General features: G+C 42.9%; 1 protein-coding gene across 1 annotated transcript in view; it reads left to right on the plus strand.

The window, feature by feature from the left end:
* Positions 1-349: 349 nt before the first annotated feature.
* cavin2a (caveolae associated protein 2a) overlaps positions 350-15652 on the plus strand; it is a 66560-nt gene continuing 51257 nt past the window's right edge. The window contains exon 1 of the mRNA XM_020927621.2: positions 350-1000. Within this exon, the coding sequence (XP_020783280.2) occupies positions 419-1000 (582 nt within the window). The 5' untranslated portion in view covers positions 350-418. The remainder of the gene's footprint in view (positions 1001-15652) is intronic.

The raw sequence follows: 15652 nt of genomic DNA on the forward strand, positions 1-15652 counted from the left end.
TCGCTCAGTCTCTCTCTCTTTCTCTCTCTCTCTGTCTCTCTCTCTGTCTCTCTCTCTCTCTCTCCTCTCTCTCTGTCTCTCTCTCTCTCTCTCTCTCTCTCTCTCTCTCTCTCTCTCTCTCTCTCTCTCTCTCTCCCTCTCTCCTGTCTCTCTCCCCGTGTCTCTCTCTCTCTCTCTCTCTGTTTTGACTCTTCCCTGTGATTTGGGCTCGGCCTGCGTCTCCATGGTAACAGGCCCCTCCCCGCCCCTGCGCCTCGTGTTTGGAAAAGTTGGGCGCGCGTGCACGTCCTCGCACACGTGGACGCGGAGAGGGGCGTGGACGCGCGTCAGGACTTTTATAGAGTCTAACAACCTGCGCGCGCTCAGACCCGCTCCGCTCCCGCACCGAGCACCGAGCACCCACACCGCGCCCGCCGACATGGAAGAGGAACACACCGGCAGCACCCAAGGGAGCACCCAAGGGAGCACCCACAACCTGCCCGGCTTCGCGCAGTCCACCCCGGGCGCCGCGCAGCCCCAGCCCGCGGACGGAGACGAGATCCTGGTGCCGAGCTTCAGCCCCGGCTCCGCTCCGTCCTCCCCGACTCCCACGGGCACTCTCACCCGCCTGGGCATGTCTCTGCGCGGCCACAGCGGAGCCCCGGCCCCCGCCAGCCCCACGGAGCGCGGCCAGGTGAGCGCCATTACGGTGGTGGCGCTCCTGGATAAGTTGGTGAACATGATGGAGTCGGTGCAGCAGAACCAGCAGCGCATGGAGCAGCGTCAGGAGGAGCTGGAGGGAGCGGTGAGAGCGGTGCAGGGCGACGTGACGCGGCTGTCCAAGGCGCACCTCAACACGGCCAACAACGTCAACAAGCTCCTGGAGCGCTCCCGGAAGATGAGCGGCGGCGTGAAGGAGGTGAAGGAGCGGCTGGATAAGCAGGCCGTGCAGGTGAAGCGCCTGGAGAACAACCACGCGCACCTGCTCAAGAGGAACCACTTCAAGGTGCTCATCTTCCAGGTAAGAACCGAGACGTGAGGGCGCGGGGAAAGCAAAGCGAAGGACACTGCTCCTTTAAAGGTTTTGAAAGTGTTAGGCAGGAGGACTCTGGTGAGCTTTAAGGCACGATCTAATGTTACTTCCTCAAAATCTCACCTGGACTTGTGTTTTGTTTCATTCACACGTTTGAGCAGAGGCGGTGCTACCATTAGGCAACAGTAGGCGGCAGTTTAGGGCCCCCGAACCTGGAGAGGCCCCAAACAATCACCCTCAGTGCCACTAATGGTCAAGGCCTCAGAGCAGTTTGATTTTCTCTCAATACGACTTTAACACTTCCAGAACTAAGGGCAATTTTAGAACATTTGTCTTCTCCTGGATTATTTTCTTAATTAGTTTCTCCTAATGAAGTGTTTTACATCTTTTTTTTTTCACTACAACCTGTTATTTCACAATCTGCTGCTGTAGTTGTGTCATAAGGCTGTAATAAAAACTACAGGACCAGAAATATAAATGAAAAAAGTGCATGGCGGAAAATAAGAGTTTACGGTTGGACGGTTGGAAGTTATGTGTGATTATATAAAACATATATAACCAATTAAATGTTAAATTAGAGTGGTTTACTTTTAAACAGGAATTAAAATAGTTCCTGATTGTCAAATCTCTTTTAACTGTCAAAGTATTTCCACTTTCACGTGAGGATGATTTGAACAGAATCATAATCATACGGAATGGATGTAAACAAAAATGTAAAAAATAAAACTACTTTCAGCTCTGGGTATCTGGTAGACGACTGAACTAATAAGACAAGTTTCCAATCCACTATAATTCAAAGAAAGATGTACGTGTCTCATGAACAATGGGAAAAAAACTGACAATAAATATATTTAAAAAACTAAACAACAACAACAACAATAAAACAGTGCATTATAGTGAGGGCCCCAAACTCAAGTTCACCTAGGGCCCCCAAATTGCTAACTCCACCCCTGTGCATTGAGTAAGCCTTTAAAATCAGTCTGTCTACGTCTCCAAAGCTTCAAATGCTCTGTTCCACCTTGTGATGTCATGAAGTTGTAGTTTTTAATTGTGATTTTCAAGTGAACAGCTCCTTTTCTGTTCCTGTTCTGTCGAGATTGACAATTCCAGGGCTGAAATAATCCACTTGATTCTAGTGAAGGTGCGTGGAGTTTAAAAACACAGTGGAGCTCTTCCTTCCTGTATCACCACGTGACATCACAAGGTGGAACAGAGTGTTTTCAGTTTGGGAGAAGAGCTCAGCCTAAATAAATGTGCAGAATTTGTGTGTTAAACATGTGAACGAACCAAAACACAACTCCAGGTCTGTTTGTGATGACGAAACGAGATTTTTTTTAAAGCGTGTCGTTGTTTGAGGTGAAGAGTATCCAAAAATGTGAGTAACGTTACTTCAAAATAATAGTACTGAAGTAGAAGTACAAAGTAGTGACTCAATTAAAAGTAAAAGTAAAAGTATTTGGAGCTGGTTTCATTTGTTTTTGCTTGATTACGTTTGTGGTTTTGATGGATTTTAAAGCTGCACTGTGTCACTTTTTGCGGTGGGAGGGTCTGACACCGGCTCGTCTCCATGGTGATGCGATTGCTTTGTCTGTAATGTTCCACAGTAAACACATCTGCCTTCATTTACACAATTACGGCTGAAGGACTGCTATTATCTTTTGCAGTGGACTTGTCACGATTCGTTCATTATCTGGAGCAGCCCTGTTTAATAGCTGCTCATTATACGCACGTTATACAGCATGACAAAGAAAGTTTTACATTTTACTGAGATAAAAAGTTGGACACAAATCCAAAAATTTGACTGTGACATTGTTTCTTTTCTACAAATCATACTTATGTTAAAGAACCCATAAGACTCTGTCCTCATCTCTTCTAATCTGGTTTCCTCATCATAAACACCTGACACACACTTCTGTTTATCTGTTCTATTCACACATGTTTAACACACAAATCCTGCACATTTACACTTCTCAAACTGAAAACACTCTGCTCCACCTTGTCATGTCATGTGGTAATACAAGAAGTACTCCACTGTGTTTTTAAACTACACATACTTCACTAAAATCAAGTGGATGATTTTAGAGCTGGGTAAAAGGTAAAAGGATCACAAGGTGGAACAGAGCATCTTGTTGTTATTGTAATAGTAGTAATAATAGTAATAGTAAGTGTAGTAGTAGTAGTAGTAGTTTTAATAGTTGCAGTAGTAGTAAGTGTAATAGTAGTAGTAGTTGTTATTGTTGTTGTAATAGTAGTAATAATAGTAGAAACAGCAGTAGTAGTAAGTGTAGTCGTAATTTTAATAGATGCAGTAGTAGCAACAGGAGGAGTAGTATTTTTATAGTTGTTGTAGCAACAGTGTAGAAGTAGTCGTAGTAAAGGTATAGTTGTAGTACTTGCAGTAGTAGTAGAAGTAATAGCAGTTTTGTAGTAGTAATTATATTAGTGATAATAATAATAGTAGAAGCAGCAGTAGTATTTTTAATAGTTATAGTAGCAGTAGTAATAGTAATAGTAAGTGCAGTAGTAGTAGTAGTAGTAGTAGTAGAAATAGTAGTAGTAAAGGTGTAGTCATAGTAGTACTTGCAATAGTACTAGATGTGTAGTAGTACTGCCATTGTAATTTTTTATAGTTGTTGCCACAACAGCAAGTAGTAGTAGTAGTAGTAGTAGTAGTAGTAGTAGTAGTAGTAGTAGTAGTAGTAGTAGTAGTAGTAGCAGAAGTAGTAATAATAAAGGTATAGTTGTAGTCCTTGCAGTAGTACTACTTGCATTAGTAGTCGAAGTAGTAGCAGTAATAGTAGTAATTATAGAAGTAATAATAATAATGTAGCAGAAGCAGGAGTAGTAATTTTTATAGTTTTACTAGCAGTAGTAGTAGTAGTAGTAGTAGTAGTAGTAGTAGTAGTAGTAGTAGTAGAGGTGTAGTAATAGTAGTACTTGCAATAGTACTAGACGTGTAGTAGTACTTGCAGTTGTAGTAGTAGTGGAAGTAGAATTTTTTATAGCTCTTGCCGCAACAGTAATAGTAATTGTAGTAGTAGTAGTAGTAGGAGTAGTAGTAGTAGTAGTAGTAGTAGTAGTAAAGGTATAGTTGTAAAACTTGCAGTAGTAGTACTTGCATTAGTAGTAGTAGCACTAGCAGTAATAGTAGCAGTTGTAGAATTAGAAGTGTAGAAGTACTTGCAGTTGTAGTACTTCTTCCAGGTGTGTTTTTGAGGAGGGAACACTGGGACCAGACTCAACTCTCACAAGAGTCACTTTTGTGTACTCTTTTTTGCAGTAGATGCACTCGCATGTGTTGATTGTGCGTGTTCCTGGAGCGCGTGGAGCTGCGGGGGCGGGGCTTGTGCAGACGAGGGTGTGTCGCCGTGGTTACCACACACGCGTGATCCTCTACATGATCATTATTGTTCCCAGGCCCAAACCGGTCAGACAGGCCCGCAAAGCTCCTGAGTGCGGCTTTAGTTACTGTTGTGAGTGTGAATGGAGGATCTGATTACAGCCAATGGGACGGAGGGGGCGGGGCTACACTCGCCTTCAATGGACACAATAGAAAGAGTCACAAAAAACTAAAAGAGCAAAAGAGCAAAAGGTGAAAAAGGTGACAGTGTGCTGCTCAGGTACAGCTCAGGACCTCCAAGTCTCTCCACCGGATTTGAATACGTTTACAGTACTTCAACTTCTTCCTCACTGACCTCCTGCACTGTAACTGTAGTAATAGTAAATAGAGTAGAAGTAGTAGTAGTAGTAGTAGTAGTAGTAGTAGTAAAGGTGTAGCTGTAGTACTTGCAGTAGTAGTACTTGACTTAGTAGTAGAAGTAGTAGCAGTAATAGTAGTAGTAATAATAATGTAGCAGAAGCAGCAGTAGTAATTTTTATAGTTTAGTAGTTTTATAGTTTATAGTATAGTAGTAATAATAAGTGTAGTAGTAGTAGTAGTAGTAGTAAAGGTGTAGTAATAGTAGTTAATAGTAGTACTTGCAATAATGGTAGTACTTGCAATAATGGTAGTACTTGCAGTACTGCTGTTTGCAGTAATAGTAGTATTTGCAGTATTTGTGTGTTTGCAGTATTTGTATTTGCAGTATTTGTATTTGCAGTATTTGGGCGTGTGTGGGAACAGATCTGCTCAGACACAGACAGGATTTAAAGTTTCTCCAGGCAAAAAATGAAAGGTTAAAAAGGGTTATTAAAGAAAGAGAGAGACAGGAAGAAAGAGAGGGGGAGAGAGAGAGAGAGAGAGAGAGAGCAGGAGAGAGAGGAAGGAGAGAGGGAGAGAGGGTTAGGAAAAGAGAAAGACAGGAAGAAAGACTACAGAAGAGAGGAGTCAGATGAGATAGTGAGAGAGAAAAGAGGGAATGAAAGACAGGGAAGAGAGGTTTAGAGAGGGGGAGGTGTAGAGGAGTGGAAGAGAGACTAAAAAGAGTGGGACAGAAAGAGAGAGAAAGAGAGGAATATCAAGAATGGAGAGAAGATAGCGACTTAAGTGGGTGAGAAATAAAAGAGGGAAAAAGTAGAAAAGGGAAAGAAGAGAGCAGGGAGGAGAGAGGGAGTGAGATGAACAGACAGGAAGAAAAGAGAGGGAAAGCGATGGAGGGGTAGAAGGGAGAAAGAGAGAGGGGGAGGTATAAAAGGCAGAATAAAGGAGAGAGAGAGAGAGAGAGAAAGGAAAGAGATGGAGTGATGGTGGAAGGAAGAAAGTGGGGGGTGTAAAAGAAGTAGAAAAGGAGTGAGACAAGTTGAAAGACTGAGAGAGGGAGTTGGGAGAGAGAAAGAGAGGGATATAAAAGAGGTAGAATAGAAGAGAGAGAGGGAGAGAGACAGGGAGAAATAAAGGGAGGGATAGGAGAGGTAGAATAGAGGAGAGGGAGAGTTGGAGGAGAGTGAGTGCAGTAGAATGCGTCTCTCCTTTATTTGCTGAGTGTGTGTCTGTGAGTCAGAGACACACCTCCACATGACCACATCACACACTCACACTAAAGCTGCACTACGGAACTTCTCTCTGTGTTCCTGCTTTGTCTGGAATGTTACACAGTGTGGCATTAAACTTGAGGATTTGAGGCTTCAGGGCTAAAAAGCATGTGTTTTCACCTACCCCCTATCCCCGCCCACTGCTCTGCAAAAAAGTCAATCTGCTGCTGTGAAATGTCACTGTCAATTATAGATTCCAAATTTCCAAACTTGTTGACTGAAGAGGAGCTAATATACTGTTCGGAGTTTTATACTAGTGCTGCTCGATTATGGACAAAAATATTATCACCATTATTTTGGTCAATATTAAAATTACAATTACTCAAATGATTATATTTAGTTACATGATAAATGTATTCAGCATTTCTTTCTAAAAAAACAAAACAAAACAAAACAAAAAACACTTTGTTTTTGATAATTTACACAAAACTTTCAAATTGAAAATAAATATCAGCTACAAATCTGAACCTTAGAGCAGTTTTATAATGTTTAAACATAAAAATAATCACATAAACTTTGAACATGAAATAAGGCAGAAAAACATAAATGTATCCAAAATAAACTCTATATCCAGCTGGTGTACTATCTCACATTGAAAAATCAAATAAATATGCTTACTTATATATAAAAAAAAAAATCTATAAAAATCTCAAAATAAATTTTGTTAAGCTTTAGGGCGACTCACACTAGGACTAGAACCAAGCCATGGCCAATGACGTCATCACACAGAGTTGTTTGTTTACATGAGTAAACACTTTAGCCGAGAAAACAAGTCCAGCGGCAAAAATCTCGATTAAATAGTGAGACAGATGTGAGTCCTGCTGTGATACTCTTTGCCAAGAGTTTATGGAGATAATCAGTAGCTCCACATAACTCACAGTTTGTAGGAAATCAAGTGCTTTTGGGGGCCCCACGTGAATCCTCACAAAACTCCAGTCGTCGCGCCCCGTCCACCTCCTCTCTTTCACCGGCACACAAATCATTTCAACTCAATTATATGAGTTTGGAGATTGTTTGATAAACAAATTAAAATCTTGATAAAAATTCAATGAAATACACAGTTTTACTTTATAACATGTCTTAACGTCATTGAAAAGGTTTTAGAGTCATCCATGCATGTTTGAGTAATCTAGTGATCTCCAGTGGGCCTTTTTCAAACCCTCCTCACAGTTAGCAGCAGAGATGTGATGATATGTAAATCACAACTACAATATTTATTTCATACAGTATTATTGCTTTATTGTGGAGATACTACAGAACTGAAGAAATTATTTTTTTCCTTATAAAAAGCCTTGACAAACCTCTGGGACTATATTAGTATCATAGTCCAAAGAATTAAGGAAGGAAAGATTTTTAACAGTTATTTCTTCATGTTTTTTAAAGTCTCTGTCTATGTAGTTTCGTCTGTTTTTTAATGGTTGCTGCAGTAAAACATGCATTTAAACAAAGAAGTGTGTCATTCGACATCTTGTGATGGTTCATGATGATACTGTGAGAACTTTGATGATGCAATATCAGGATAGTTTGGTTATTGTTACTTCCCCAGTTAGCAGTACAAGGCTCCACCCACAAGCCTACTGTATGCCAATTCTCCATAAATACACAAAAAGATGATACAAAAGTGAACAGTACAACTTCACAAACCTGATATGTGTGCAGGAGTTTCATTAGTGGGATGCACACTGATGTGTTGTGGTGCTCTGTGTCAAAATTGAAAGTGAAACCTATTTGAATCCATAGTTTTGGGTGAATATATCATATTTAAAACAGTAAAAGGAAACACTGTGATGTGATCTGTTGTGTGTGACAGTGAAAACCCCAGAGAAATCCCACCGCTCCTCTTGAAAGTTTGTGAGTTTAACCTCAAACTGTGAGGTCTGAATGAATGTGGGTGTGTCCAACTGCCCCGAGCAAGACAAGGAATCTAACCCACAACCCCCTGGATAACCACTCTGCCACAGCAGTACACGCACACAGATCAGGAGTCTAACCCACAACCTTTTGTCCCTGTGTCTGGTGTTTGGGTCCGAGCCAAACTTTGGGGAATCCTCCAACAAACAACATTCTACTGTACAGAGAAAAGAGCTGCACAATACCACAGAGCCAGACCGGGTCCAGACCGGGTCCAGACCGGGTCCAGACCGGGTCCAGACCGGGTCCAGACCGGGTCCAGACTGGGTTTAGTCCTGGTTTAGTTCTACTTTAGTCCTGCTTTAGTCTTGTGTTGTCCTAGTTTAGTCCTGGTTTAGTCTTGGCTCAGACCAGGTTAGTCCTGGTTCAGATCTGTCTGGACTTGTTTTATGTTTCCAAAATTTTACAGCTGAGAAAGTTTCAGATTCAGAAGCCTTGCAGATTCCTGTTATGTATAGACCTGGAACTGAACCAGGACAAAACCAAGTCAAAACCAGGATTAAACCAAATCAAAACCAGGACTAAACCAAGTCAAAACCAGGATTAAACCAAGTCAAAACCAGGACTAAACCAAGTCAAAACCAGGATTAAACCAAGTCAAAACCAGGATTAAACCAAGTCAAAACCAGGACTAAACCAAGTCAAAACCAGGACTGAACCAGGTCTAAACCAGGATTTACCTAGGACTAAAGCAGGACTGGATTAAGACTAAATTAGGACTAAACCAGGACACAACCAGGATTAAACCAGGACTAAACCAGATCTAAACCAGATATAAACCAGGACTAGACCAGGACAAAATCAGGATTAAACCAGGTCTAAACCAAGTCTAAACCAGGACTATCCCAGGATTTACACAGGACTAAATTAGGACTAAACAACTAGACAACCAGGTCTAAAGAAACAAGGACTGAACAATGACCAAATCAGGTCTAAACCAGGTGTAAACATGGACTAAACCAGGTCTAAACCAGGATTAAACCAGGTCTAAACCAGATCTAAACCAGGTCTAAACAAGGACTAAACCAGGTCTACACCAGGTCTAAACCAGGTCTACACCAGATCTAAACTAGGTCTAAACCAGGACTAAACCAGGTCTACACCAGGTCTAAACCAGGCCTTGTGAGCGTCCTCTGTCACATGTTTTGCTAACTCTGTGGATTCTTGTGTTTTTAATGAGCCTCTAATGAGTGCCTCATTAGGGCTGTTTGTTTGTGTCCATCCTGCCCCCCGTTCCCCCGCCCACTCCTGTGCCTCTGCATTTGACCCGTCACTCAGCGTCTCTGGGTTCCACCTGCATTTGACCCGTCCAGTAAAGTCCATCTCCAGAGCTTGAGCTGGTCTTGGTCAACATTCTCTGAGGGTGTGATGCTAAATGAAAGCACTGCTCTGTCTGAAGCTGTTACTCAAGCTAAACTTTAATCTGAGCTTTATTGTAACACACACAACAGAAGAGATGATTGTTACTGTTAAAAAAGTCTCTCACACACGTCACTCTCAGCTTTTAGTTGAAAACCAACCTCCTAAACAGCACTCTCATGAACTCTCGCACTGATCACAGGCTCCTGAAAATGTGCTCTTTAAATCCAATTTGTATATTTTCTTGGGTTTTCTTGAGTTTTCAGATGATTTAAAAACTTTTGAACAGTGTTTGCTATAAACCTCTTTCAAACAAGGGAAAGTGCTGTGATGTAGAGTAAACGTCACTTCCGGTTAATGCTTTTCTGTGGCAAAATATTCTCCAGCAGCTTCATAATAATTTGAATTGTAGAATGAGTCTGAGTGAACAAGTTCCTTCTGTTTTATTCATGACCATATAGTTAGTTTTGTTCTGTGTGTGACTAATGTGTGGTCGTTTCCTTTAAGTTCTGGTCTTTCTTCTCTTGATAGTTGTGGATAAATTGTTCATGAAGAATGTTTATTCTTTGTGGAGTTTGTTGGTTGAAGATTTGGTGATGGAGCAGATTTATGAAGCTGCTGGAGAATACGACACACATTTACACAGAGAAAACCATGAACCAGGAGTGATGTTTACCCAACATCGTCGCACTTTCTGCCGTTTTAAAAAAACATCTATTACCTTCTTGGTAACTGATGAACATTCCACCATAGCAATACATGTAGCACACATCCACAGTGATGTCACTGTGAAGTATCCATTGTACATGTTTTGGATTGAAGTAGGAAACCCACCCAGACATGGGGAGAACATGCAAACTGCACACAGAGACACCCGGGAGTTGAACCGGAAACCTTCTAACATTTTCACAGGGGGTTGAGCAGCTGATCTTTTAATAATCTTTGTTTTTGTCTCAGGAAGTCTCTTCAGGAAATTTGTTGTTTTAATCTCTGATAATTAACAACAGGAAACAATAAAACAGCGTCTGAAATAGTCCAGAGTTATGTAAGGACTGCACACACACACACACACACACACACACACACACACACACACAAACAAACAAACACACAAACACACACACACACACACACACAAACAAACACACACACACACAATGTTCGCTGCAAACTCGGGATGATTTAGACCAGAGGTGCTCACACTTTTTCAGCTTGTGAGCTACTTACAAAATGACCAAGTCATAATGATCTACCTAATACAAAGTCAAGCAAACTGCACTGAAACACTCTGTGCCCCTTTTTTGGAGCCTCCCCCACAGTTTGAGAACCTCTTCTTTAAGAGAACTTCCTCTGGCACTTTACACAAAACTGTGAAAAAAGTGAAGGAAGATTTTTAAACCTGTTGTTTAAAGTTCCAAACTGGAGTTTCATTCTTTTCTGGTTTTGCAGTGATATTTACCAGCCTCTGCACATTTACCAAACCAAAACACACATCGTGACAAACACAGATGCATTTGTCACTTTTGTTAGACAAACTTCAGCCAAATGTGGCAGTAGGTCTGTTCTGTAGATCCGCTCTATGCTGTAGACCTGCTTTGTGCCAACACTGGAACACAAATTTAGACTGGTTTTTGCTTCACGTTTGGTCTTGCTCTTCTAATCAGCCGCACTGTGGGAGGGGCTTGTGTTCGCTGTACGCAGGAAGGAGCGAGAGCGTGAAAAGGCGAGGGGCGGCGTGCTGACGTGAGGCAGATGGACAGGTAGGATGTTTAGGAAGTTGAACCTGCCCTGTGATGCACGCTGGTACACGAGGGCACACGCTGTCGCAGACGAGCCGTGCATAGGGAGCGTGTGTGTTTGTGATGCGCCGTAGAGTCTCCGCGGGTTTCAAATGAGCGCACAGGCTGCACTGAGACGCCCCACACGCTCCTGCACCCGCTACAAGTTTATTACCAACAGCAGCGACCGTAATGAAATATGATCACACTTGTTGAGTGTCAGACCTTGAGTGAGAGACAAGACCGAGTCCAAACGCGAGTCCGAGACGAGACACGGCGATCTACCCACACCACCTTGGCGATCGACTGGTAGATCACGATCGACGTATTGAGCACCACTGGTTTAGGCAGTCAAAGTTTTCCTTTTTGGTTCTTCCTGTGGATCAATCCTGCCCATCACCTTCACCTTTCACTATTTTCAGTTCCGTTGGGAAGAGAAACAGTTTGAATGGAGGTTTGGAGTCACACACATCTGATTGACTTTTGCATCTATGGAGTTCGCAAACACATTTCTCGAGCCGTTTTCCACTGTGAGGATCCAACAACCACACCATTACGATGTCCGAATTTCAAAACAAAAATATGACAATATCAGAAGCAGAAACAAAAGTGAAATGGTTCAAAAGACTTGAAAAGATCGACTTTGTCAATAGACACATCCCACTGGGAAAACAAACATGGAGGTTTGATGCTCACTTTTTCAGAAAATCCTTCCCAGTATGAATTGCACAATGACTGAAAGTCTGAGATTCTTGCGTCTATTGTTACAATTTTTTATATTTTTTTAAGTTAGAGGTCATATTCATGTAAATAAATTAAGTAATAAACAGTATTTTCTGGGCTATTAGACGCACTCTTAAGCCTCTAACCCCATCAAACCACAATCCAGAGCCCTATACATGAACTATACACTCGGGTGTCCCAGCACGACTTCAGTAAACTACAAAGCTGCACCACCCACAGAACACACAAACACACATGGAGCAAACAGCGACCACACAGACACACTCATCACTCCACACCGACGAGGAACAGAACGGAGGAACGAACCGAAAAAGCGAGTGCAATGTGCCACTTCTAGACACGACTGAACAACTGAGTCACTGCGAACACGCCGACAATCCGTTGGTCCCGACAGCACGACAGTTCCGACAGCACCCTTCCTACACGCCACAACTGAACAAAGCCCAGAGTCACCGTGAACGCCACAAACAAACAAAACCACTCACCCATCACACTGTTGGGTTTCCTTTAAAGTCCCACGTGCTTTATTTGTGAAAAAAGTTCGAAAATAGACCATTTAATGACAGTGCGTCTTCTAATCCAGAGCACCTAATAGTGCGGAAAATATGGTATATAAATCATTGTCATAATTAATTGCATTGCTGTGATGGAATAATGAAGTAAATATTATATGCTGAAAAATGACAAACACTTCCACTAGTGCAAAAGGAAAAGTCCACACAGTGAGTGTGTATATATGTACATCAGTATCCTGGTTATGATCAGGTTTTTTCAGTTTCCTGGTTTCTTGATGGTGCATGTATATGCAGTGCCCTGGTTTCAGTATCCCGGTTATTAGAAACTGGGATACTGTAGGTGGTTTATTCCGATAGTAACTGGGATACTGTGACATGTAAATGCAGTATCCCGGTTACTGCAACATAAAGTTGTGACCAACATAAATAAAGTGACCAACATAAATAAAGTGACCAACATAAATAAAGTGACCACATGAGTGAAATGACCGTAGAATAAAAAGCTGCACTAAACCTGTAGACACACTGCACTCGTACGACTTGCACTCGTGTGATCGCTGAAAAGCTAAAACATGAACTATCTCCTACGATACACACAGAACAGACTCACCATCATCAGTAAGTAAGTAAGTCTTTATTTATATAGTGTTTTTTTACAGACATTTTTTGTCCCCAAAGTCACTTTACACAGCATTATTCATTCACTCTATACCTGGTGATGGTAAACTACTATTGTAGCCACAGCTGCCCTGGGGCAGACTGATAGAAGAACGGCTGCCATGCCAATTGGCATCATCAGTCCCTCCGTCCACCACACACACACTTTCATACTAGGCAATGTGGGTGAAGTGTCTTGCCTAAGGACACAATGATTGAATTGACTGTATTTAACTGACCTTGACTATCAAGTGTTCTGGAGACCTGGAGCAGGTTTTGGGTTGATGGGGGAAGCCGGAGCACCCGGAGGAAACCCATCCACACACAGGGAAAGACACACAAACTCCACACAGAAAGGCCTGGGTGACCCGGGGATCAAACCCAGAACCTTCTTGCTGTGAGGCATGAGTGCTAGCCACTCAGCCACCGTGTTGTCGTTAGCACCTCTTCTGTCACAAAAAGAACACACATAATCCACTGAGTTATGTCCTTTAGTCCGAAAGAAGCTGAACCGTATCAGTGGCCCAAGGAGCAGCTGTTTTCATCACCTCTAACAGTTTATGCAAATAAGTCATGTGGTCTTAAGTTTCGTTTCTGTAAAACATAAACAAATATGATCAAAGCTGAATTATATTATCAAACAGGCTGATGTGGATCTATAGTGGTTTATATGTCGTAAAATTAATGAATGCAGAAGATTTGAATGAAGAATCTGTTGGGTTTGATGTGTGCAGTGGATTGTGGGATATCTCACAGCTCCTCACGCTGGTTAAACCTCCCGAGATTCTGACGCTAAAGGAGCTCACGGTTTGTTTTTTTCTGGTTTATTAAATTGATTTAAGTTCATTTTTGCCCTTGTGCATTTGTAAGATTATGTCAAGAAACCGGGATCCTCCATTTGATCATATATACATGGATATGAGTATGTATATATATGTATAATATGTTTCTCAGTGCACATGTAAACACAGTAACCCGAATACTGTCAGAACCGGGATATGGAAAATAACTGGGATACTGATGTGCATGTATACGAATGAAATGAAAACTGACCCCAGATCTACTGTTCGTCTGATCAACAGGCCTCACTCCAGAGCAGTTGCAGGTTCAGGTTGTGGTTCTGGTTGTGTTTTTTCTTGGATGTGTTTGTGTGTTTCTCATAAACGTCAGATTTCTCAGTCGGGTTGTTTTCTCACGACACAAATCTGTCGAAGTTTATTTAATGACTTCACATCACAAGAACTCATCATGTCAAAACATCTCCTCACCTCACCCCCCTCTTTCTCTGCTCTCTTCCCGTCTATCCTCACATCCCCTTCTCCTTCTCTCTCTCTCCTTCTTGTCCTCTTTCACCCCTCCGTGTTCTCGATTGATTTTTTTTTTTTTTTTTTCCTGCAAACCAGTTTCTCTCCCTTCACTTGCGTTTGTGTCATTGTCAAATCTGAATCTCTGTTGAACTGGTCCCACCCAAACTTTCACTTTTGCTTCTTCCCTCACATCCCCACCCCCACTCTCTCTCCTTCTTTCTCTCCTTCTCCCTCTCTTTCTCTCTCTCTGTATTAAAGTGGTTGCAGGTTGAAGCAGGTGTGTTCTTGGTAAATGGCATTGGTTCTCTTTCTCCGTTCTCTCTCTCTCTTCACTCTTTCTTCACTCTTTCTTTCTTCTCTCTCTTTCTCTGTATTAAATGATCACACAGGTTGTAGCAGGTCTGTTGCGGTGAGTGGCATTGGCTCTCTCTCTCTCCTCCCTCCTTCCCTCCCTCCCTCTCCCTGTTCCCTATCCTCCCTGCCTCTTTTCTCTCCTTCTCCCTCTCTCTTCCCCCTCTTCCCTCTCCTCCCTATCTCTATTTTCTCCTTTTCCTCCCTCTTGCTCTCTCTTCTCCTTCCTCTCACTCTCTTCCCTCTCCTCGCTCTCCTTCTCTCTGCTCACCCTCTCCGCTTTCCTCTCCCTCTCTTTCTTTATTTTCCCTCTCCTCTCCTCCCTCTCTCACACTTCCCTCTCCTCCCTCTTTCCTAACTCTCTCTCTTCTCCCTCTCCTCCCTCCCCCTTTCCTCTTGCTCCTCTCTCTCTCCCTTTCTCTCTCTTCCCTCTCCCTCTCTTCTCCCTTCTCTCCTCTCCCTCTTCTACCTCTCCTTCCTCTTCTCCCTCTCTCTCTCTACCCCCCCTTCTCCCTATGCCTCTTCTCCCTCTCTTCCCCCCTCTCTCTCTCTCCTCCCTCTGCCTCTCCTATCTCTTCCCTCTCCCTCTCTTCCCTCTCTCTCTCCCTCTTACCTTTCCTTCGTGTCTCTTTTCTCTCCTTCTTCTCCCTCTCACTCTCTCTTCTCACCCTCTATTCCCTCTCTTTCTCTCCTCCCCCTCTCCTTTCCCTCCCCTCCTTTTCTGTCTTTTCCCTCTTCACTCTCCTCCCTCTCTCCCTCTTCCCTCTAATCCCTCTTTCCTCCCTCTCTCTCTTCTCCCTCTCCTCCCGCCCCCTTTCCTCTTGTTCTTCTGCCTCTCCTTCGTCTCTCTCTCTATCCCCTCCTCTCCCTCTTTTCCCTCTCCTCTCTCTCTCCTCCCTCTGTCTCTCCTATCTCTTCCCTCTCCCTCTCTTCTCCCTTCTCTCCTCTCCCTCCCACCCTCTCTCTCTACCCCTCTTCTCCCTCTCTGTCCTCCCTCTCCTCCCTCTCTCTCTACCCCCCTCCTTCCCTATGTCTCTTCTCCCTCTA

The sequence above is a fragment of the Boleophthalmus pectinirostris genome, unplaced genomic scaffold (assembly GCF_026225935.1).
Source record: "Boleophthalmus pectinirostris isolate CB_2022bp ecotype Guang Dong unplaced genomic scaffold, ASM2622593v1 HiC_scaffold_1, whole genome shotgun sequence".
In the NCBI taxonomy this organism is placed as follows: domain Eukaryota; kingdom Metazoa; phylum Chordata; class Actinopteri; order Gobiiformes; family Gobiidae; genus Boleophthalmus; species Boleophthalmus pectinirostris.